The sequence below is a fragment of the Gopherus evgoodei genome, chromosome 7 (genome assembly GCF_007399415.2).
Source record: "Gopherus evgoodei ecotype Sinaloan lineage chromosome 7, rGopEvg1_v1.p, whole genome shotgun sequence".
Taxonomy (NCBI): Eukaryota; Metazoa; Chordata; order Testudines; family Testudinidae; genus Gopherus; species Gopherus evgoodei.
Genome location: NC_044328.1, coordinates 35,929,879 through 35,953,740, shown reverse-complemented (window position 1 = coordinate 35,953,740; position 23,862 = coordinate 35,929,879). Strand labels below are relative to the sequence as shown.

The 23,862-nt window shown below is 43.0% G+C and overlaps 1 protein-coding gene across 6 annotated transcripts in view; it reads right to left on the bottom strand.

Annotated features, from left to right (window-relative positions):
* Positions 1–23,862, bottom strand: part of RNLS (renalase, FAD dependent amine oxidase) — a 140,305-nt gene that overhangs the window by 35,161 nt on the left and 81,282 nt on the right. For 5 of the 6 annotated variants that reach the window (XM_030570241.1, XM_030570245.1, XM_030570242.1 and 2 more), the window contains exon 5: positions 15,198–15,371. The exons of the other annotated variant lie outside the window; for it this stretch is intronic. In XM_030570241.1, coding sequence (XP_030426101.1) covers positions 15,198–15,371 — 174 coding nt within the window. The remainder of the gene's footprint in view (positions 1–15,197; positions 15,372–23,862) is intronic. 6 annotated transcript variants of the gene reach the window in all.

The window sequence follows — 23,862 nt, the reverse complement described above, 5'->3', positions numbered from 1 at the left end:
TAAATCAGAGGCAAAAACTGTTCTGGTCACCAGGGTACTGTCTATATTGGGAATCCCACCATCATCAACAGGGGTTGCTGGGAATTTTTTGGTGAGTCTCTCCCTCACATCAGTAGCTAAAGGGACTAATTAAGCTACGTTTGCAACTCAATTTGCAAATGGAGCATATTTATTTATAAGGCTGCCATAAGAACAGTGTCATCTTTCACAGAGGAAAATCTACCATGTTTTTTTCCCCTCATGTTCCTGGGAAGTGGAGGATACCAGTGTCACAAAACCTGGAATTAGAAGAGAGAGATTTAAAAAGGAAAGATATTGTTTCCCGGTGGGTAGATTTTGATGGCAGTTAATGTGAGGCATGGGGTACTTCCTTACATTATCCAAAAAAATCCAATTTGATTGTGAAGAGTTGGGGGCAGAATTTTGCTTTCTGTTAGGCAAAATAAACTATTAAAACTAAGCAGGCAACTGACAAAAGAGAGCATAAATGCCACTCTGCACCAATAGCAGCAGAGAATCTGGGGCCAAAGGGGAATGGCCTCACTTGTTCCTGAAACCTTGTGGATAAGGCCGAACTACCTCACTATTTGCAGGAAAGGAAGAACGGTCCAATTCCTCAGACTAGAAGAGAGGTCAGGATCTAGGTTTAATAAAATTACATCTGAACTAAAAATAACTAATAAAATTCTAGACCCTAGAAAGAAACAGGAAAAATACAAAGCATTTCCTCCAGAATGTCAGTATTAATGGAATCTATTTTATTGGTTGGTAAAAGAACAGACTGATCTTGAATGTCTCTTAAAAATTCCCATGGTTTGCAGAAGTTCTTTTATTCTGCATGGTATCACTTTAATATATGTACAATGTCTTAACAGGGGTCGGCAACCTTTCAGAAGTGGTCTGCCAAGTCTTCATTTATTCACTCTAATTTAAGGTTTAGCGTGCCAGTAATACATTTTAACGTTTTTAGAAGGTCTCCTTCTATAAGTCTCTATAATATATAACTAAACTATTGTTGTATGTAAAGTAAATAAGGTTTTTAAAATGTTTAAGAAGCATCCTATAAAATTAAAATAAAATGCAAAGTCCCACGGACCGGCGGCCAGGACCCAGGCAGTGTGAGTGCCACTGAAAATCAGCTCGCGTGCCGCCTTCGGCACCCATGCCGTAGGTTGCCTACCCCGTCTTAGAAGAACTCAAGTAAGGGGAGTATGAGCAGCATTAAATTTTTTATCTAGTATTTCTTTATCCTCATGGATAGTTTCTGATTGGCTTCATAACAAACAGGCAGACTAGGCATGAGATTATCAAGGAAATCCACATGTAATAAACTGTAGACTCTTCCATGAGACAAAGCTTTAGCTGTTGCCTATTCCTAAAACTGCTCCATCAGTACTAAGAGATAAAGAAGTCTCCCCTTTACAATGTAAAAAGGATACTTAAGAATTATGCTGAGCCTGAAAACATGAAAATGTGTCTTCTCTTGCTTTTAAATTATATAATGACATAGCTGAGGATAAGAGAATAAATAAGAAAAAAGAACTTGCTACCTTTTTGTATGTCATCTATCTTTATTCCTATAGAATGTCAAGATTCTGCAGTCTTACAAATATGATTTTTGGAATAATTTTGCTGAAGAATTCCCACTGTCCTTTATAAATATTGATGGGATTTTTAAAACAGCCTTTTGTCTAACTCTTTAATATACATACATACTATGCAAAGAAGTTAATATACAATAGAAGTAGGATCTTTTCAAGAACACTACATCTGCAGGTGCAAGCCTCATTAAAAAACAATGGGTCCACTCCTCATCTGGTGTATATAGGTGTGACTCCATTGAGGTTACTGGCTAAGCATACTCCATGTAGATACTAGGAATGGTGCAATCAACGAATAATCTTTACTATTGATTTTTCTGTTTTATAATATAAATCAGGAAGGTGAGACAGCTGAAGTAACTGATACTGTGGTTGTTCAGGAGCTAGAATCCTCAGATGAGAGTGAGGATATATAACAGTTGCATTTTAAAACCCTGTACAGATTTTACTAATGCAGGGCTTGGTACCTGCAGGTGCCACAGGATTTAGTTTGCAACCTCTGAGTCCCTAGGGCCTTTATGGTGGAGGCTGCCCATGGAAGCCACAGAATCAGTGCACCACCTGGATGCCATGGCCTACCCACTCCTCTCTGACTCAGCCCATTGTGGGGTGTGCTTGCCATCTTTGGACCCACCACAGTAGGAGCTGGAGTCAGCTTGTGTTGATGTAACCTCCATCAGAGCAGACTTGCTATTACTAGGCCACAGGGTTCCTCTAGGCCAACACTAAAAACTGCACAGAATAATTTACCATCACAGAAATCCAGAGCCTTTTGTTTTGCTCCTGAATCAGAGTATTCAAACTATATCAGTTAGTCTCTATTTACACAGCTAAGTTCTGCCCTCACATATGCACTTGCACAACTAACTGATGCCAACAAAGTTGCATGGCTGTGAGATCAAGTTTGGTCTATAGTAGCTGTATGTAGTAGATTCATAGGACAGTGGTTGGAATTTCTCTCTCAATGACATACTGTAAGTGTGATAGGACAGACTCTGCTCCCTCCTCTTTGTTCGCAGATCCCCCTACCCTTTAGGAATAGGGATTTGGGGAACCAAAGCAAGAGCAGCTCTCCTTTGCAGAGAGGGAATACACTAACCATTGAGTTTATTACAACCTCTGGGCGACTATAGCGGCTTCAGAGCTGCTCCAGTGGAGGATTCCTTCCCCACCTATCCCCTGTGAAGATCAACGGGGACTCTTGAGCACCTCTCAGGATATCAAGATGCAGTTATAAGGATACTGTACATTTTCTTATACAGCTAATGAGTTTCCTAGCAATGATACACTTTAATGGCTTGCATCTTCTGTACAGTAAATACAACATAAAAGATTTATTTACCTGATCAATAGAGAGGTAAGCAATGCCTATGTGAAAGCACAGTAATGCGATAAGTGAACATCATAGTCCTTAAAAGTAACAAAATTACTATTCCTGTATTATTTCTTGGCTTACGTCTCATCTGCCAATCTGAGACAACTGACTACCTTTGATAACAAACTGCATCCTATCATGATTTTAGTAACAGTAAATTGTTCACTTTTATTTGGAAATCTCACCAGTAAAAAGTCAAACCACCACTATAAAGTGCTATTTATGTCTTGTTCCTTATCTTCTGTCATTTGCTAAATGAGTCAAAGTGATAATTACCAAGTCTTGTGTAAACAACAAAAAAGTTGGTACTTCTGTAAAGAGCAATAGAATGTAACAGCTATTAATAATCTTATCTTTGTGCAGACAGTGTATGCATATATCTATTTTAGCAACATCTATTACTTTGAAAAATAACTGAAGGCTCTGAAGGCTGCAGTTCTACGTTGTTTGCCAATAAGTTTTCATCAGCAGTGTGAAACCCAGATAATATAAAATCTTTGCTTAACTTATTGTGTATACATTATTGTACATAAAAGTAGTGGGGCACTGTTCCTCCCACTATGTTTTGTGCATGCATCCGATGAAGTGGGTAGATAAAGTGGGTATTCACCCATGAAAGTTCATGCTCCAATATGTCTATTAGTCTATAAGCTGCCACAGGACTCTTTGCTGCTTTTACAGATCCAGACTATCATGGCTGCACCTCTGATACTTGACATGTTTTGTTTGTATCTTAATATTTGCCACTTTTTGTGTGTGTGTGTGCATAAACAACTATTTCTTACTTAAACACAATGTACACCTATCAAGGGTGCACTAAGAGAAAAATGAAAGTGTAAACTATTTATATATATATGTAAGCAGAGTCAGGATAAGCTCTACCCTGACATCTGGTGGAAAGAATTTCAGAGAGTGTATTTGCATAGGCACGCCTACCCTATCCCAGACTGCTGAGCTGTGGGACTGCTTGGTGACAAATGACTCACTCTCAGTTGGGTGGTTCTTGCTAGACAAGGGACATGGGTTCCAAAACCCAGTGAATTGAGAGAGGTTGGGGACAGGTATCTGTGCCTGGTAGTGCAGTCTCCTTGTGGAGCCAGAAGCACCAGTTCCATCCCCTCCTCTCTCCACTGTGGAATGTCAGAGTTGATTTTTTTTATTCCCTCAAGAATCTAAATACAGGTTGCTGAGCTGAATTCACTTTGGGCTAATGGTGCACTAGCACTGGGGCTCCCCCACTAAGAGCTGAGATCACTAAGAGTTGAAATCACTAAAGAGCTGAAATAACTGAGCTGAGAGCACTGAGTACTGTGCTAACTAGTGGGGGAGCCTGAAGTTATACTGTGGAACAGAGCAGCTGGTGGAGTGGAGCAGTTGTGGGGATGGCTGGAGCGGATCACGGGACAGCTGGTGGCAGCAGAGTGGCTGGCAGAGCGAAGTAGCTGTGGGACGGGTGGGGCGGCCCACAGAGCGAGCGGAGCCGAGCAGTTTGCAGAGCAGCTCATGGAGCAGAGCAGCTGGTGGAGCGGAGCAGTTCCTGAGGACGGCTGGAGGAGCAGAGTGGAGCAGCTGGTAAAGCGGAGCAGTTCGTGGAGAAGGCAGAAGCAGAACCCACGGAGAGGCAGGGCAGTTGGCCCCGGACCACGTAAGGTGCCCCTTTCTACCCAGGCTGGGGGGAGGGACCTCTACAGATAAACTCTCGAACTCTGGGGTGGCATTGACCAGAGACTTTTGGGTTGTTGGACTTTGGGGTGATTGGACTTAAAACCCTAAGGGGAAAAAGGACAGTGCCAAACGTACTTGGAGGTGGGTTTTTGTTTATGGTTTGTGTTATAACCCGGTTTGTTATAACACAATGGGATGCCGCATTGATTCCTCCCTTTATTAAAAAGATTTTGCTACACTCAGACTCCGTGCTTGCGAGAGGGGAAGTATTGCCTCCTAGAGGCGTCCAGGGGGTTGTGGTATGTGAGTGTCCCAGGTCACTGGGTGGGGGCTCGAGCCGGTTATGCATTGTGTTACTGAAATGGAACCCCTGGATACTGAACCCGGCCCTTGTTGCTGCCAACTCAGAGGGGCAGAAGGGTTACATTTTTGGGGGCTCGTCCGAGATCCCTGGGTCAGTACCCCTCGCAAGCACCTGTTGAGTGTTCCACTGTATTGGGAAATAATTGTGTTTATATTTTGAGGAAACTACTGTTTGTATAATGGCTAATATGTCGGGTTTGTTGGGCCCCAGTCCTGCAGCCTCTAGCTCAGGGGCGGACTCAGCCTATGATTGGGCAAAAGCACTGGGGCATATATTGGAAAAGATTGTGTTGGCCTATGCTACATCGAACTCTTGTCGTAAGTTAAGGTTATTTGATGGGGAAGAGGAGTTTGAACTCTGGTCGGAGCATACTACTGAAATGCTGCGGGAGTGGGCCGTACCCGATGTAGAAAAGCGACGATGTCTAATAGAGAGCCTTAGTGGCCCAGCATTAGATGTAATTCGCACCCTGAAGCTCACTGACCCTGAGGTCAGTGTGAAGGACTGCCTAGAGGCCCTTGATAATACCTTTGGGAGCGTAGAGGGCCCTGAGGACAGTTACTGTAAATTCATTAATTCCCGACAGCAAAGGGGTGAGAAAATTTCAGCCTATATACAGAGGCAGGAGAGACTGCTTCAGAGAGCTGTTATGAGGGGAGCAGTGACTGCTGAGCAGATGGATCAGACTAGACTGGCTCAAGTTATAAGAGGGACTCAGTATCGGAACCCAATCCTACTTCATCTCCGACTAAGAGAACGGCAGGAACATCCCCCAAGTTACTCCCAGCTGATAAAGGAGGTCAGGGAAGAAGAAGAAAGGCAGGCAGCCAGGAAGCCCAAACATTGGAACCAGCCAGCACGACACCACCGCCAATGGCCAGTGTACTGATGGTGAGCACCACAGAGGAACTTGCCCAAAAAATGCAGGTCCTGACAGAACGGATAGCTGAGCTGCAAAGCATCATTGACCGAGATAAGATTTTCAGGAATAAGGAGCCTCCGACTGTGATGATAGAGAAGTCAGTATCTAGAGTCACCGTCCCACCTCGCCGAATGGGGAAAGGACAATTCTTTTGCTACTGGTGTGGTCAGGATGGGCACAGTGCTGCTAACTGCCATAAGGAAGAGAACCCCTCCTTAGTGTATGAAAAGCTGAGGATTAGTTGGAAGAGATCCAGTAGCTGCCAGAAGGTCCAGGGACAGAGACCACCTGGGCCTAGAGGATTTGAAGATTCCCCCAGAAGAGACCATCCAACTGGGATCCCTGCAGGACTGATAGGGCCTCGAGCAGAGGTCATGGTGAGGATTGAAGGGGTGGAGTGTAAAGCCGTGCTTGACACTGGATCTCAAGTGACTATTATATTTCAGTCATTCTACCAACAGATGCTTAGGCACCTGCCCATACAGCCACTGACTGGCATTGGTCTGTGTGGCCTCAGCATGGATGAATACCCCTATCAAGGGTATGTCATAGTGCACCTGGAATTCCCAGAGGATGTTGCTGGGGTAAAGCAAGAGGTGGACACCGCTGCCTTAATATGCCCTGACCCGAAAGGGACCTCTGATGTGTCTGTGTTGATAGGGACCAACTCCAGCCTCTTCAAGGTGCTCGCGGATTACTGCAGACAACGGGCTGGGGACCAGTACCTGAGTACCCTGATGATCCATACGCTTTGTGCTGAAGCCTATAGGAAGATTGAGAGCACCAAGAAGGAGACATCTGAGCTACCGTTTGGGGCACTGAAGTACATGGGTACAACCCCCTTAGTAGTGCCTGCAAGGACGGAGCAAGAAGTACTTGTCATGAGTACCAGGCTGAAAGGCAGTAAAGGGGCATTAGCAATGATAGAGCAGCCGGCTGAAGGAGAGCTCCCGGAAGGAGTGCTGGTCCCCAGTGGAGTCATAACCCTACTTGCTGAAGCCCAGGAAAAGGTGACTATACTGATTGCTAATGAAACAAGTAGAGATGTTGTTGTGAGGCAAGGACAAAAGATAGCAGATCTCTTTGAGCCTGAATCAATTGTAAAACCCCAGTGTGAGACTCAAGTGCCAACAATAGACCCAGCAAAGTTTGACTTTGGAGATTCACCATTGTCCGAGGAGTGGAAAGATCGCCTAAGAAGGAAACTTTGTGAAAGATCCAAGGTGTTCTCATTGCATGAGTGGGATGTGGGATGTGCAAAAGGAGTAGAGCACAACATCAGACTACATGACTCTCGACCTTTCAGAGAGAGATCTAGGAGGCTTGCTCTCTCCGAGATGGAAGATGTGCGACAACATCTTCAAGAGCTGGCTGCAAATGGCATCATTACAGAGTCCCGCAGCTCATACGCCTCGCCCATTGTGGTGGTCCGTAAAAAGAATGGGAAAATCCGGATGTGTATTGACTACCGCACCCTAAACCGCCGTACTGTGGTTGACCAGTACACAATGCCTCGAGTTCAAGATGCCTTAGACTGTTTGCTGGGAAGCCAGTGGTTCTCTGTGTTGGATCTTCGGAGTGGATACTACCAGATCCCTCTGGGTGAAGAAGATAAGGAGAAGACAGCCTTCATCTGCCCATTAGGGTTTTATCAGTTCAAACGCATGCCCCAAGGGATTTCTGGAGCACCAGCCACATTTCAACGTCTTATGGAGAAAGTTGTGGGAGACATGAATTTACTGCAAGTGTTAGTTTATTTGGATGACCTGATTGTGTTTGGAAGAACTTTGGAGGAGCATGAAGAAAGACTTCTTAAAGTGCTTGATAGGCTGGAGGATTATGGTTTGAAGCTTTCAATTGACAAATGCCAGTTCTGCAGGACCTCGGTGAAGTATGTGGGGCACATCGTGTCCCAAGAGGGTGTGAGTACTGATCCTGATAAAATAGAAGCACTCACTACATGGCCACGTCCAAGCAACTACAGAGAACTCAAGACCTTCCTTGGGTTTAGTGGTTATTACCACAGATTTGTGAAAAACTATGCTACAATTGTAAAACCCCTCAATGATTTTACCAGGGGATATCAGTCCAGGAAGGACAAATCTAAGGCCAAGAATAAAAGGCCTTCGGTGCAGAGACACTATGGCCCCTTCGAACCCTTTGGGCCACGGTGGGATGAGAGATGTGAAAGGGCTTTTCGAGCAATCATTACTTGCCTAACTCATGCCCCAGTCCTAGTATTTGCTGACCCAAGCAAGCCATTTATCCTGCATACTGATGCCAGTTTGGAGGGTCTGGGGGCAGTATTGTACCAGGAGGTGGAAGGCAAGCGTAAACCTGTAGCCTTTGCCAGCCGAGGACTGTCTGATAGTGAAACCCGCTATCCCCCCACAAGCTGGAGTTCTTGGCCTTGAAATGGGCCATCACTGAGAAATTTCGAGACTACTTGTATAGGGCTCAGTTCCAGGTGTGGACAGACAACAACCCACTAACTTATGTGTTAACAGGTGCTAAACTGGATGCTACAGGGCAAAGATGGGTGGCTGCTTTGGCTAGCTATGACTTCAGCATTCAATACCGATCAGGGAGAAGCAATATAGATGCAAATGCATTGTCCAGGCGTCCACAGGCACCATGACTTGCTGTGATACCCACGGATGGAGTGAGAGCTATTTGCAGTGTAAGTCGCCGAGAGCCGGAGGCCCATGAGAGCCTTCATGGATGTGTTGCTGAAACTTTGGGCCTACCCCCTGAATGCGTGCCTTCTGCTTCAGTAAACTATATTGCTTTGGACCAATCTCCCTTGCCCATGCTCAATACGGCTGACTGGCAAGAGGCCCAGCTGCAAGATATTGACATTCGTGATACACTACTTGCCAAAAAACAGGGGCGAGGCCCAGCTGAGGTTGTCCCACCTACCCCAGAGGGCAAACTACTATTGAGAGAATGGACCAAACTAAAACTGATTCAGGGAGTGCTACACCGCACGACCACAGACCCTCTACAAAAGCAACGGAATCAACTAGTGCTGCCAAAAGATTACAGAGCCCTGGCCATGAGGGCCCTGCATGATGACTTTGGACATTTAGGGATGGAGAGGACCCTGGAACTTATCCGCAGTAGATTCTATTGGCCACGGATGGCTGAAGATGTTCGCAGGAAATGTGAGACCTGCGCGCGATGTGTTCAAAGGAAAACTCTGCCCACGAGGGCTGCATATCTGAAGAACATCACCAGCAACAAACCTCTGGAGCTGGTTTGCATTGATTTCTTGTCTTTAGAAGTGGACAAGAGGAATATTGGGAACATCCTAGTAGTGACCGACCATTACACGCGATATGCACAGGCATATCCCACACGTGATCAGAGGGCCACCACTGTCGCTCGAGTACTGTGGGAAAAATATTTCTCAGTTTATGGATTCCCAGCCCGGATACACTCGGATCAGGGACGAGATTTTGAGAGTCACCTTCTGAAGGAGGTGCTGAGGATAGCAGGTATTAAAAAGTCGAGGACAACGCCTTATCACCCACAAGGTGACCCTCAGCCAGAGAGGTTCAACCGAACCCTATTGGATATGTTAGGGACTTTGTGGCCAGAGCAGAAGGCAACCTGGAGCCAACATATTGCATTTCTGGTGCACGCCTACAATGCCACAAAGAATGATGTTACGGGGGTCACCCCATATCTCTTGATGTTTGGGCGAGAACCAAGACTACCCATAGATTTGTGCTTTGGTGTATCAGAGGATGGCGATAGCTATGAAACCCATCAGCAATATGTATCCCGACTACAAGAAAAGCTACGGGATGCTTATCACTTAGCTACGTCTGCAGCTCGGAAGAACGCAGACCGCAACAAACAGCGATATGATGCTAGGGTGCGTCTGCAAGAGCCCCAGCCAGGGGACAGAGTCCTGCTGCGAAATTTGGGTATTGCTGGCAAACACAAGATAGCTGACAGATGGAAGGCAATACCTTACTTAGTGATGGAAAAGCTAGGAGACCTGCCGGTCTACAAGATCAAACCTGAAGAGGGTCCAGGGCAGACCAAAACTGTGCATAGAAACCTTTTGCTCCCTGTGGGAGAATTGGTAGGCAGCCCTTATGAGATGAGCCACAACAGGGCAACTGGGCAGAACGAAGGTGCTGTACCAAAGCCGCCTTCCAACGTGGACAGCCGGCCTCCTGCAGCTAACTTACCCCTACTCAGCACATATGACAGTGAGTCTGAGGAGGAAGACACAACCATGGTGTATCCTGGGATGAAGACAAGATCCGCTGAATCAGAAGAGAGCACATCCTCTTCCACCCTAAACCCTATGGCAGAAGTATTTAGGCCCATTCCTGACATCCCTGAGCCACTGGTGGGACCTCCATGTAATGACTTACACAGGCTATTGGACGGTGGTGATATACAGATGGAAGATGTCCATAGCACCTGCGACCCTCCACTGTTAGGACTAGAAATGCAGGAGCCTATGCCAGTATCTGAGGGGAACTCACAGGAAACCTCCCCATCCGGCACTCAAGAGGATGTCCCCCCACCATAGCAACAGAGATTCTCAATAGGCGAGACGGGGTAATAAGACCAGTGAAACGGTTAACCTACGATGCACCTGGGGTGATTAGTGAGGAGCCTATACATTTAGCATACAGGTTTGTGAAAGCTAAAGTAGGCTATCTAATGTCTTTTGGAGGGGACCAATAAGTTGGTATAGTAGGGAATGTGATTTGTCGGGACGACAAATTCTTGGCTGGGGGGAGGATGTAAGCAGAGTCAGGATAAGCTCTACCCTGACATCTGGTGGAAAGAATTTCAGAGAGAGTATTTGCATAGGCACGCCTACCCTATCCCAGACTGCCGAGCTGTGGGACTGCTTGGTGACAAATGACTCACCCTCAGTTGGGTGGTACTTGCTAGACAAGGGACATGGGTTCCAAAACCCAGTGAATTGAGAGAGGTTGGGGACAGGTATCTGTGCCTGGTGGTGCAGTCTCCTTGTGGAGCCAGAAGCACCAGTTCCACCCCCTCCTCTCTCCACTGTGGAATGTCAGAGTTGATTTTTTTTATTCCCTCAAGAATCTAAATACAGGTTGCTGAGCTGAATTCACTTTGGGCTAATGGTGCACTAGCACTGGGGCTCCCCCACTAAGAGCTGAGATCACTAAGAGTTGAAATCACTAAAGAGCTGAAATAACTGAGCTGAGAGCACTGAGTACTGTGCTAACTAGTGGGGGAGCCTGAAGTTATACTGTGGAACAGAGCAGCTGGTGGAGTGGAGCAGTTGTGGGGATGGCTGGAGCGGATCACGGGACAGCTGGTGGCAGCAGAGCGGCTGGCAGAGCGGAGTAGCTGTGGGACGGGTGGGGCGGCCCACAGAGCGAGCGGAACCGAGCAGTTTGCAGAGCAGCTCATGGAGCAGAGCAGCTGGTGGAGCGGAGCAGTTCCTGAGGACGGCTGGAGGAGCAGAGTGGAGCAGCTGGTAAAGCGGAGCAGTTCGTGGAGAAGGCAGAAGCAGAACCCACGGAGAGGCAGGGCAGTTGGCCCCGGACCACGTAAGGTGCCCCTTTCTACCCAGGCTGGGGGGAGGGACCTCTACAGATAAACTCTCGAACTCTGGGGTGGCATTGACCAGAGACTTTTGGGTTGTTGGACTTTGGGGTGATTGGACTTAAAACCCTAAGGGGAAAAAGGACAGTGCCAAATGTACTTGGAGGTGGGTTTTTGTTTATGGTTTGTGTTATAACCCGGTTTGTTATAACACAATGGGATGCCGCATTGATTCCTCCCTTTATTAAAAAGATTTTGCTACACTCAGACTCCGTGCTTGCGAGAGGGGAAGTATTGCCTCCTAGAGGCGCCCAGGGGGTTGTGGTATGTGAGTGTCCCAGGTCACTGGATGGGGGCTCGAGCCGGTTATGCATTGTGTTACTGAAACGGAACCCCTATACTGAACCCGGCCCTTGTTGCTGCCAACTCAGAGGGGCAGAAGGGTTACATATACTAAAACAAATCAAAGAAAACTTTGTAAAACAATGTTTCAGTTACTATACCGCTAATATAAGTAAACTACAGATTGAATGCTAATTGTGTGTGTGTGTGTATTCCCGTAACATTAGGAGTTGTGTATAAAGAAATGAGAATCTCTCCTTGACAGTTTACGTTTGCTATTCAGATGTTTATATTTTTATTTATTAAAATATCCTTAATAAACAGAGCAAGGGCATGTCTTTCAAACCTCCCATGCTATGCACGAGCACCCACCATCAGAAATATTTCCCTTTCCTTGATAACATGCATTATTCTCCCACTCCACTACTAGTTTTCTTGGAACAAAGTTGAAATTTCTATAATTCAAGTTAACAAGGAACAGAGTACAAAGGAGATGGCTGGCTGACTGTTTATATGTTGTAATGAGGCCTTGTGGGAGGCAGTTCATCTGCAATTGCTGGTCCTCAACTTGTTCAAACCCTGCAACTGCTAGGCAGTTCATTCCTCTTGAGAAATTGCACTTTTCTAAAGAATTTATCATCATGATATTTTGGAGCCTACACTACTAGGTGGGAAGTGTGTGTCATCTGGAATATATACATTTTCATAATCTTTAGTAGCATATTAATATGTCCAAAACACTTGCTACACAGCTCGTTAATTGTGCCATCAGTAAACAGCACCATCAGTCAGTATGCCTGGGGTAGTACGAGTCACTGGCTAAAACAAAACCTGAAAAAGACGCCAGGTGATTTTGGTCAGAAAAGTGAAATACTTAGAAACGATGGCCCAAACTACATCATCACCCTCAGTTTGGGGACACGCAACCTCTGAACATCAAGGTGATGCAACAGTAACAAGAAATGCCTGTGATCATCCCCAGTGACCAAGTGGGGACCTGGCCACATCAATACAGAAGTTTCTCACCTCCAATTCTGACTACCACAATTAGCTACTGTAAATGTGAGGATGGAAGAGAAAAGCAGGAAGTTTGAGCATGCAACAGCAGCACAGCGAGACTTAAGCATATCACTTTGGAACTTATGTTACACTGGCTCCTTGTTCATGACTGGATTCAGGTCAAGGTCCAGATGGTGATCTTTAATGACCTCACATGAGCTGCCCCTGGGAGATCTCAGGAATGGCCTCTCTCTCTCTGAGACCTACTTGACAGCTGTATTATTTGGGGACGCTGGAGTTAGAAAACAGGGTGAAAACTATATAAGCAGGAGGCAAGTCTTTCCGGGCAGCTCACCCATAGCTGTACCCTTACACCAGTAAGTAAAACAACCTCAGGTTTTCTTGCTGCCTGAGGGAAATATGAGAATATCTAATTGCCACAGCTTTCCCACAATAATAATGCTAAAGAATGGCTTGCCTTACTTCCTAAAAATGGTATCTAATACAATAATAGTTTTAAAATTCCATGTATTTGGCATTGTGAAAGTAGAATGAACTATATTGTAAAAATAAGAATGAATTAAAAAAATGTTGTATGTACCTTTAAGCAGAAATAAGAAATGTTGAAATACAGGTGCCAGGAAAAGAAACATTAGGCATAAACAATGGTGCTAATGGCGAAACATTAACAGAAGATCGGTAATAGTTAGTAAGGAAATAAGATACGCATGTCTAGCCCAGGTAAACTCATCAGATTCTGCTTCCTTTGTTATCTTGTTAATTTATCGCTCTTTTATCTGTATAAATAAGATAGTTTGTGTCTTGCATGGTGCTCACATTATCTGGGTGTTATTAGCAGAGCGCTGTGCTAATAAAACAGAGTGGTCTGACAAACTGTGAGTCCTGAGTCTAACTTTGACAGCATAATACAAGGAAAAATGCATTCAGTCTTTCCAATATGATTGCTTTATATAATTTTGTTGATGTTTGGGAAACCCTAGAGATGGGCACACCTGAGTACTTTCATAGATAGATGCTGATCAGTGCATATACGAAGTATGAATTTAAACTCAATCAGTCCAGACTGAACAAAATAGATTAAAAAGAAATATTTCTAGTTTCATCTGCTTGCATATAAAACCATGCTTCAGTTTGGTTAATTAATACTACCTTGTATTTATATAGAGCCTGATTCTGAAAATCCTTACTTGCTCATGTTGTTCAGTAGTTCACAGCACATTTTAGCACAAATCTCCATGTGTTTTGCAAAAATGGATAGATTATTATTCCCATTTCACAGATGAAGTAACAGAAGTTAACTGACTTGTCAAGGTCACAGTGAGTCAGTGGCAGAGCTGGTAAGAGAAATTCAGATCTCCTTATTCCTAGCCCCATGCTCAATCCATTAGACTATAGAGGTCCCACTTAGATTTTTGAAATAGTTGTGTAGTTGGAACGTTCTAAGAAATGCCACCAAATATAAGTGCAAGAGATTTAACAAAGGTAGTTAGAACTTCAATCCACTACAATTTAGTGACAACAAATTTATGCCAATTTTTATTTTCCAAGAATTTCAGCAATATAGGATTCACATTCTGCCCTCCCCACCAATAAAAAAACAAAACAAAAACCCCAAACCCAGCACTTCCCTTGCACCCCAAAAAAGATTAACGGTTCACAAAAAATTCACATTAGAAAGTTGCCTATAGTTACTTTTAACATGATCCAAGAGTTGTAGTTTTCCCATGGGATTCTTGCTAATGATGGTTACTAAGTACAGTATAATATCTGTTTTTATGACCATCTTCAACAAAGAGATGAGAAGTGTAAGACTCACAAAATGCTTGCTAAGCTTTTAACCAGCATTCTGCAAAGTAGTCAGGTGAAGTAATACTGTACATACTGTAATATCAAAGATTTTCCATGATGAAAAAATAAACTAGTTAACACTGAATTAGACTGATCAGTCTTGATTATATAATTCATTAACAGTTCCAAGAATTCTCAATGGAAAGATCAAGAGTTGTAAAATAATAGATGATGGTAGATAAACTGGCATGTGCATGAATTAATGTTTAAATAATAGAATGAAGACTATTTCTTGGAATAGTAACATTTTGATGTTTTAAATTCTCTGACACTGTTTTCATAAACTCAGTAATACAGACCATGTGCTGGGTGATAATTCTCTGAAAACTTCCCTGGTTTCATAGTGCATTTTTATTACAGGCCAAATGTGACATTAAATTTTATCCCCTGTGGCTTGGAGTTAAATACTTGCTCTGTTCAGAATAGCAACACTCAATTAAACAGCATTTTTCATGATCTACACCCTCTATTGTTACTGTGTTTAAGGGAAATAATAGGAGCACTGACCTATATTGCGCTTCTTATTATCGATGGAGATGAAGCGTATGCAGGGATTATTGGTGATGTACTGTGCAGCCCAGGGGACATCAATCCATGTGCCAGCTTCATAAAAGAGTCCCAGAGCGTAACGAGAGGAGTAGCTCACAGATTCCAATTGCTGCTTTTGACTTTCCTTAATTACTGTAGAAAAAAATATTAGACAATCACTTTTCTCTCAGAGCATTAAACTTATGCATACGATAGCTAAGCTGATTAATTTTTTCCTAAAACAGGACTAGGATACTCAAAGTCTGTTTATCATTTAATATTAAAAGCTTAAAGCTTCTTATTACTTTCTGCGTGATTTATCCAAACATTTTAGAGGTATGGTATTAAGTGCCTCCAAGATACACTCAGTTTTCATTAGTGGTTTATATCCTATTTATCCAGTAGCAGACACTGATTTAAAGCTTTTATGAGAGGAGCCCTTAGTCCTGGTGTACTCAGTGGGACTGCTCATGTGAGAAAATTAAAGTAGCCAATACACTATTGGTTATGTGATTGCCTAAACAAAATGGTTGCGCATATCAACAAACTCTTTACCTAGGGACCCTTGAAACTTGGAAAAAAAAATTGTGATTTAGGTCCTGATTTTGCAGTCTATCCCATTTCAACAAAGCAATTACGTTTAGGATTAATTTTAGGGATTGGCTTACATCCTACTGATATCAGTGTTAATTAATACTGACTTCAATGGGATTTAAAGCATACGCTTAAAATTAAGCATGTGCTTAAGTGCTTTACTGAATTAGGCTTTAAGGCTCAGTTTTATAGGGGGTAGATGAAAAGTACACTGAACCACTGACAGAGCTACTGAGCATGGCGCTTTGTTATTTATGACCCATAAAGTGAAATAAATTGAGAAGAATGGCTACTGCCAGGTGAACAGCAAGAACACTGGGTCCAGCACACAGCATGAAGCACTGATCTTCACTGGCTGAGGAAGATTATGTTTCAGGGGAACAGTGGGAAGCATTTTTGTCAGTGCATGGTGCTCACGGATGCCAATGCTTTATCTCTTCCAAGTGCATAAGAACATAAGAGCAGCCATACTGGGTCAGACCAAAGGTCCAACAAGCCCAGTATCCTGTCTACCGACAATGGCCAATGCCAGGTGTCCCAGAGGGAGTGAACTAACAGGTAATGATCAAGTGATCTCTCTCTTGCTATCCATCTCCACCCTCTGACAAACAGAGGCTAAGGACACCAAAGTACACTCAAGCACCACAATTCATGATGAGCAATAGGAAGAACTGCAAACTCTAAAACAAAGGAATTGCTCTTAATCCATCTAGTTCCGTGTCTTCTGTTCTTGTCCTATTTTAACTCTTTATTATAATCTTGAACTCTATTCAAGCAGACAAATGATAAACAACTTGATGAGCAAAAGAGAAACAACTGAAATAGTTTTTTACTATTTAGCAGTAAGTGTTCTTTGTGCAAAAGTCCAGATTTAAGCTACCACCACCATAGAAAGGCTAGAGAAAAATATCCAAAGGAATTTAAAATAAAATGTGATTCTTTTAGCTGCCTGTATTTTAAGCTTATTTAGAAGCTTTTAGACCAGTTCTAAATATTTTTTTCCTGTTATTAACTCTTCTCTTTTTTTTCATCTTTATTAATTTTGATTGATTTTCATAATTTTGTAATCTTTACAAAATGGAGAAAATTTTGTAGCAGCAGATGACAAACTTCAAAATTTATTGCTTCATCTGAGCAAACAGCAACAGTTACACTATTTTCTGTGACAAAGGCAGGGTACAGATTTTTGTACCACTAAAGTACATTGTTAACAAGGTCTTTGAGACCTGAAGTTAGTAGATAATAAAGATGAAGTTCAATTATAGGCTATCAGAGGTCTCTTGTCATACGTGAAGTTTCTCCTTCCATTATCATGTTTTACAGATTCAATATCATAAAACAGACAAGAAACCAGTCTAGGAGAGACAAAAGACCAACAATCAAAACACCTAGCTTTACACTGAATTACATCAAAAGCAAAATGATTAGCAATCTTTATTAAGGAATTATTAGGCATACAGAATACTTGTATCCAAGTATAGTTCTTATGGTATAACACAGACCTAAGCAGCAGCATAGCAACTGGATAATTAGTGACATTTCAGCAAGAGGGAATAGATTGATTTTATTCCGTTCTTGTTAGTGTCATACTCCTACCAAAGCAATCTTCCTCCTGTAGTAATTAACATACATCAAATGGAAAAATGATGATGTGACTGGCCCTGCCACTTGTGAGTAATGGTGCTGTCCCAAACTCCTAGCAATAAAAAATTTATAACACACCAGACCATCACATACTCTCTCTATGAACTGACACTTTATTGGGATGAGGCAACAACTGTAGGATCCAGGATTATAAATCAGGACTTGCAAATCTGGTGATTTCATTCAGGAACTCTTGAATCAGGAAATGTCTGTCAGGAGCTGGAATCCGATAGTGTTAGGACAGAATTTCAGAAGCTGATGCACATTCTAAACTTGCTCAGCTTGGTCTCCCCTCTATGTATAACAATTCCTAATGTGTACAATTCTTACTAAATAAACCTCTGAAACCTGCAAATTATGCACACTACCAGTCCAGGTTACCGGGTGTTTCCATTACTGTTACCCTCATCATCTTCTCCCTCTTGCCTGTTCACTCTGTCCACTCTTATGTCCACTCTGTAATTAGGTTATAACTCTTTGGGGCAAGGGCTATCTTTTAGAACTTTATATGTCTGCATAGCACCAAACCCACTGGGACCTTGGATACTGACTGGAACCTTGTGGTGCTACCATTATACTACTACTACTACTAATCATAATAATTAATAATACAATATAGTAGTAGTAAGTCTGTGAATTTTTAAGATAGTTGTGTCAAGTACCTTTTCTTTCTAGGCTCAAAAGATAAAGGCAGGCAAAGCAGACATCAGTATAAGATGTCATCTTTTCTCTAAAGAGACAGCTGGGAGTTATCCCAACAAACCACTATGCTTAAAACCACTGCAATTTGTGTGGTCTCTGTAGGGTACGCAGCTTGTACAAACCTGCTTGCACTAAGTATCAATGTTTTCAGAAACCATTGTTACCAGAACCATTTCTAGCAGCTGTTCATGCAGCACCTGGTTGGAACAAAGATAGAGCAGCTTCTGCTAAATGCTCGCTCCAGAGCAAAAAGAGATTACACTTGTCCAGCATTGCCATTGTTGTTATTGTTGTTAGTCTTCGCAATGAGATACCCCTACTCAAGCATTCTCAGGACCCAGAGCTGGGACCCAGGCAGTGTCTACCCTCCCAATTCCACCATGTGGCCTTGGGGAAAGAAACAATGAGGAGGAGCCAGTTGCAGACCAAAGCTGGCAGGAGTAGCTGCGGAAGCAGCTTGCACAGGGACCAACAGATGCTGCTGCCTCAGAGTATTTTCTACATTTTTTTTACTGGACATTTTCCGACCAATGTAGATTTGCTGTTAGCTCCAACCCTCTGCCTCCCACTCCCTTCCAATCTGTTCACCTCAGACACATTGCACAGCTTCCCTTCATATTTCTCCTTCCTCTTCTTACCTGCTTTGGCCCTCTCATTGCTCTGCTTTCCTTTGTCTTTCCATTTAGCTAATCCTCTCCTAACAAAAACAAGCTCATGGAACTAACATCACATTTGCTACCATCACCTTGTTCACCCTGCTTGTGTATTCTATCACTCCTCAGGGCAGGGACTGTCTACCACTCTGAAGTAGTCTACACTTGCAATCAGGAGTGTTATTCCCAGCTCACATTGACATACTTATGATAGCTGTCACTGAATTAGCGCATGAAAAATTGTGTAGTGGAGCCAGGCAACGGTGAGCAGCACCATGGGCTAGCTGTACTGAGTACATAGCCACGAGCTTGGACTCAGCATAGCTAATTTATGCCACCATTGCCTGTGCTACCCTGGCTATGCTACTATTTTTGGTGTGTTAGCTCAATGAAGCTAGCGTACGTCTACAAGAGCTGGGAATCTCATCCCCTCCCAACTGAATGTGAAGCCATTCTCTCTTTTTGTACTGAGCTTAACACAATAGGGCTCCATTCTTGGCTGGTCCCTAGGAAGTAATATAAAAACCCCCTATGAATAATAATGTTATGAGCCCTGTGGCCTGACCCCCTAGCCTAGACTGTACAATGGTTACTACTGACGCATGTTGGTGAAACAGGACTTCGGCTCACAGCTGCTTGAGAACTCCAGATGTGAGATCTCTGCTGGCATCTGCTGGTGAACAGAGGGAAATGACTCAATGGGCTGGGCCTCATTTGCATTTTGGTTAAGCAACAGTTTGGAGTATTCTGGTTAAGTTTTGAGCCCAGGGGCAATAAAATGCTATTGACTCTGTTGGGAAATGGAAAAAAACCCTGACTGACACTAACTGTGCCTGTGGCCACCATGACCGACACTACAGTCAGGCACAGTTGGGTATGGGACCCTGAATCCCTGTAAACAGTGACTATGAAGGGAAAAACAACAGAGAGTCCTTATGGCACCTTAGAGACTAACAAATTTATTTGGCATAAGCTTTCATGGGCTAGATCCCACTTTATCAGATGCATGAAGTGGAAAATACAGGAGCAGGTATAAATACATGAAAGGATGGGAGTTGCCTTACCAAGTGTGAGGTCAGTCTAACGAGACAATTCACTTAACAGCAGGATACCAAGGGAGGTAAGTGGTAAGTGACTCTGATTTTCTGCTGGGAGTTCTTCTCTGAAAAGAAGAATTTTGTGAAGGGTTTTGGATACCACCGAGCACTGTCTAAATTGCTGAGTTGGAACAGCTACAAAACAGTGAAAGGCACAGAGTTGAGATAGCTTTAAGATGATACATGAGCTGAAACTGCAGAAATATCAGCAGCCTATCCAATGGACTCTGGTGTGGGCCTCCCTAGCCAGCAACTGAAGCTGAAATCACTTTAGCTGGGTGAGGCATAAGCCCAAAGCAGTCCAGAAAGCACTGAGCTGCCAGAATCCTGGGATATCTCTGGCCCAGAACAACAAACTGTGAGTGGGGAACTAGGGAGGAGGAAAGTGGCTAGAATGTATTAGCTACTCAGAAATGCAGGTAGAAGTCTGAGGCTGGAATGTTGTGAAGACACTCTAAGGCCGGGAGTCTTAACACACAGAATTTGTTAATTTATTAATTGCTGGTTTTCCCATGACTATTCTTTGTGTCCCCTCCACACGCAGGTGCCTCACCTGCAGAAAGCTCTCTTTGTCTAGCAAAGACCGGAGGGATCAGTGATGTAGTTAGCTTGATAACTGTGATACTCTCATAAGGGAAGTTTCTTCCGTAGCCCTAGATGTGAGAGGTTGGCAGATGTCCTGAAGCATAAGAGTATAGGTCCCTCCCAATTGTTTTAATTCTATCTAACATAACTGTGGATGTCTTCAATATCCATATAGATGTTCAATCCTATTTTGAATCCCACTGATGCAGCTGCAATGTGTTCTAACTGTGCATTGTTGAAAAATATTTCCTTTTATCATTTTTAAATTTGTTGCCTTTCAGTTTAATTGAATGTCTTCTTTTTCTTGCATTATGATAAAGGGTAAATGAGTCCAATTCACCTTCTTTGTTCCATTTATTTGTATCTCTGTTATCCTGACTCTAATTTTTAAATCTAAATTTTTAAATTGCTATCAGAGGTACTAAACTATAAACCTTCTATATAAGGGCTTGTGGCAAGCAAAGAAAAAAAATTCACAAATTAGACACCCTCCTTGTAAAACAAACTTTGTATAACAGGCAGGAATCTATATCGCAGCAAAGTTACTTTACAAAGCTTTTCATAGCTTACAATAAAGTACGCAAGTGCAGTCACGTTAAGTGATACATTTTTGTCTTGAAACACCAAAAGACAAACCTACGTACCATACGTGAAGATAATGGTATGGTGTGAAATATACAGAAAAAGTACATTCAGAGTTAAGGCTTTTACTCTGTATTTAACTTATCCAATTTAACATAGTTATTGCAAGGATCTCATAAAAGTGTCTGGTTTTATGTGTCATAGAGTACACCTCTACCTCGATATAACACAACCCGATATAACATGAATTCAGATATAATGCAGTAAAGCAGTACTCCAGAGGGGCGGGGCTGCGCACTCTGGTGGATCAAAGCAAGTTCGATATAATGCAGTTTCACCTATAATGCGGTAAGACTTTTTGGCTCCCGAGACACAGCGTTATATTGAGGTAGAGGTGTATGTTCTTTTATATTGAGGACAATAGATTGAACTAAGGACAGCATAAGCTTTGAATTTCCTTACTTATGCTGGCTTAAATCAGAACCGGATTGTTGTCTTAATGTTGTTTCTGAAACCATAACATAACTAATAACATATTAGAATGTTCCCATTCTAATAAAATGGTTAAGATGATTTTAATAACATATTGAAAAAAAAAACCACCCTTGCTTTCAGACCATGACCTTGTACAGGGTACAAGATTCAGCTTCTAGAGATTTTTTTTAAAGGCAACTTTTATTAAGTCCTGGAAATCAAGATTTGCAATGGAAAATACTACAAGACCTTAACTACTGCAACACTAGTGGATACCATTATAATCAATATACTCTAGTAATTAAATTACATCAAAGCAAGGAAGTATGTGCACTCCATTTGTTTCTTCACCAGACTCTGACAGAGGCCTGGTTTATTACTTATTTATAACATTCAGTAAATACATGGGCTTTTTATTTGCTGTTCCAATGCTGTAATGTTCATCTCACTCCCTCTGTGGCGTTGGGGGTGGGGGACAAGAATCTAGGGATCTCACCAGGGCCAAAAGAAAATCAGGAAAGCCAAGTATGCAGCTGTCAGTCGAGGATCTCAGGAGTGAGCCCAGTTACCATCTTAGAAATCAGGGAAGCAAAAAGGGAGGTCAAGAGTTAGTCTGGAAGTTTAGCTTCCATCCAAAGTGACCGGGAGGCCAGAATCCCAGCCACAGGCTATAGAGATTACCTGGAATCTCAGCTGCCCATAAGCAGGAGCCAGGAAGCTGTGCAGCTCAGCCGTTAGCCTGGCACAGAGTTCAGGCACTGTGGCAGGATTAGGATTTGCAATTTTGAGTGTGTGGAGAAGTAAAGAGGTCCCTCTGAAATTGTATGTGGAGCCCATCTGCTATACTGTTCTGTAGCATGTTTTTAAAAGAGACACAGAGAAGGGATACACTCTGCCTGTCTGAGGGGCCAGCAACAGAAATATTACTTGAACATAAGAGATTCAAGGGATCTTAGCTGTTCTTCAGTCTGACTGGGACTAAGAACATTTCTGAGAACAACTTCACTTTCCAGAAAGGACTGAGCAGACAACACCTCTGTTGTGGATACTACAGTGTTGTATAAGAATATTCATCTAAGTAGTAGTGAAATAAAAAAAAAAACTAATGGTGTACTAGGCAGTTAGAAGAAAGGAGTGGAATGCTGCAAAGGCTAGACTAGAAATCTCCAAAATGACAGGATGGGTAAAAGACACAAGACCCCATACAGACTGTCCTACTATCATAAATTTCTGCTACAGTGTAACATGAGCGTCCTTATACATCATTTTGTAAATCTACAAGTATTCATCAGGGCTAGGGGAAGTAAGAAAAGACCATGTTTAGAAAGCAAGGAAAAAAGGTGCTGAGATAAAATAGTACTTTTTGTGGAAAGTTTTGTGGCCCCTAATTTTGCGCTTGTAAAAATTGTGTGACTTCCTGTCTGCATAGCAAACCTGCACACAATCTACCCAGTCTGTGTGTGCAAATGCAGTTCTTTGCATGTGCAGAAAAATATATCGGCAAATTTGTGTGTAGATGTTAATCTGAGGTCAGTTGAAAATTTGTTCCTTTCCAAGGGTGAGTGGGAAAGTATTACAGTTTTGTTTGACTGTCATGTGTGAGAGACAGATGTTTTCCAAGTTGTTGGGCATATTATCTCTAGTGCTGACTTTAATGGAATTGAAAATAAGAATACACTGGATAATAGCTCTATGGAAATATATCAGATATGTATATATTATAGTTTGTGTTATAATTACAGTAACAATTGCTGTACAGTAACTCCTCACTTAACATCGTAGTTATGTTCCTGAAAAATGCAACTTTAAGTGAAACAATGTTAAACGAATCCAATTTTCCCATAAGATTTAATGTAAATGTGGGGGGTTAGGTTCCAAGGAAATTTTTTTGGGGCAGACAAATGGCATTATATACTGTACAGTACTGTACTGTGGTGGAGAGGTGGCTTCTCTCCAGCTGGCTTTGAAGGGGAAAGCGCCACTTCTCTCTAGCCACTGGCTGCGTGGCTGCTCCAGCTCGCCCTGAGTCCTCTGGCCCATGCTCACAGGGCCGCATTCCAAAAGAGGCTTTACAGTTGCAGGCCAGGGCCCTGGGACCCCCTTAGTCCAGGGCCCTGCAGCTCTGCGTTCTGGGTAGCCCTGCCTGCCGGGGGGGTGGGTAGGGGGCAGCTTCCGTGCTCACTTGCTCCCTCTCAGAAAGTCCTAAGCGCCGCCAAACAGCTGTTTGGCAGTGGGGGAACCGCTGAGAGGGAGAGAGGAAGGAGCCAATTTGAATGAACTCAAATCAGCGGGATTGGATACTATTCATCTGAG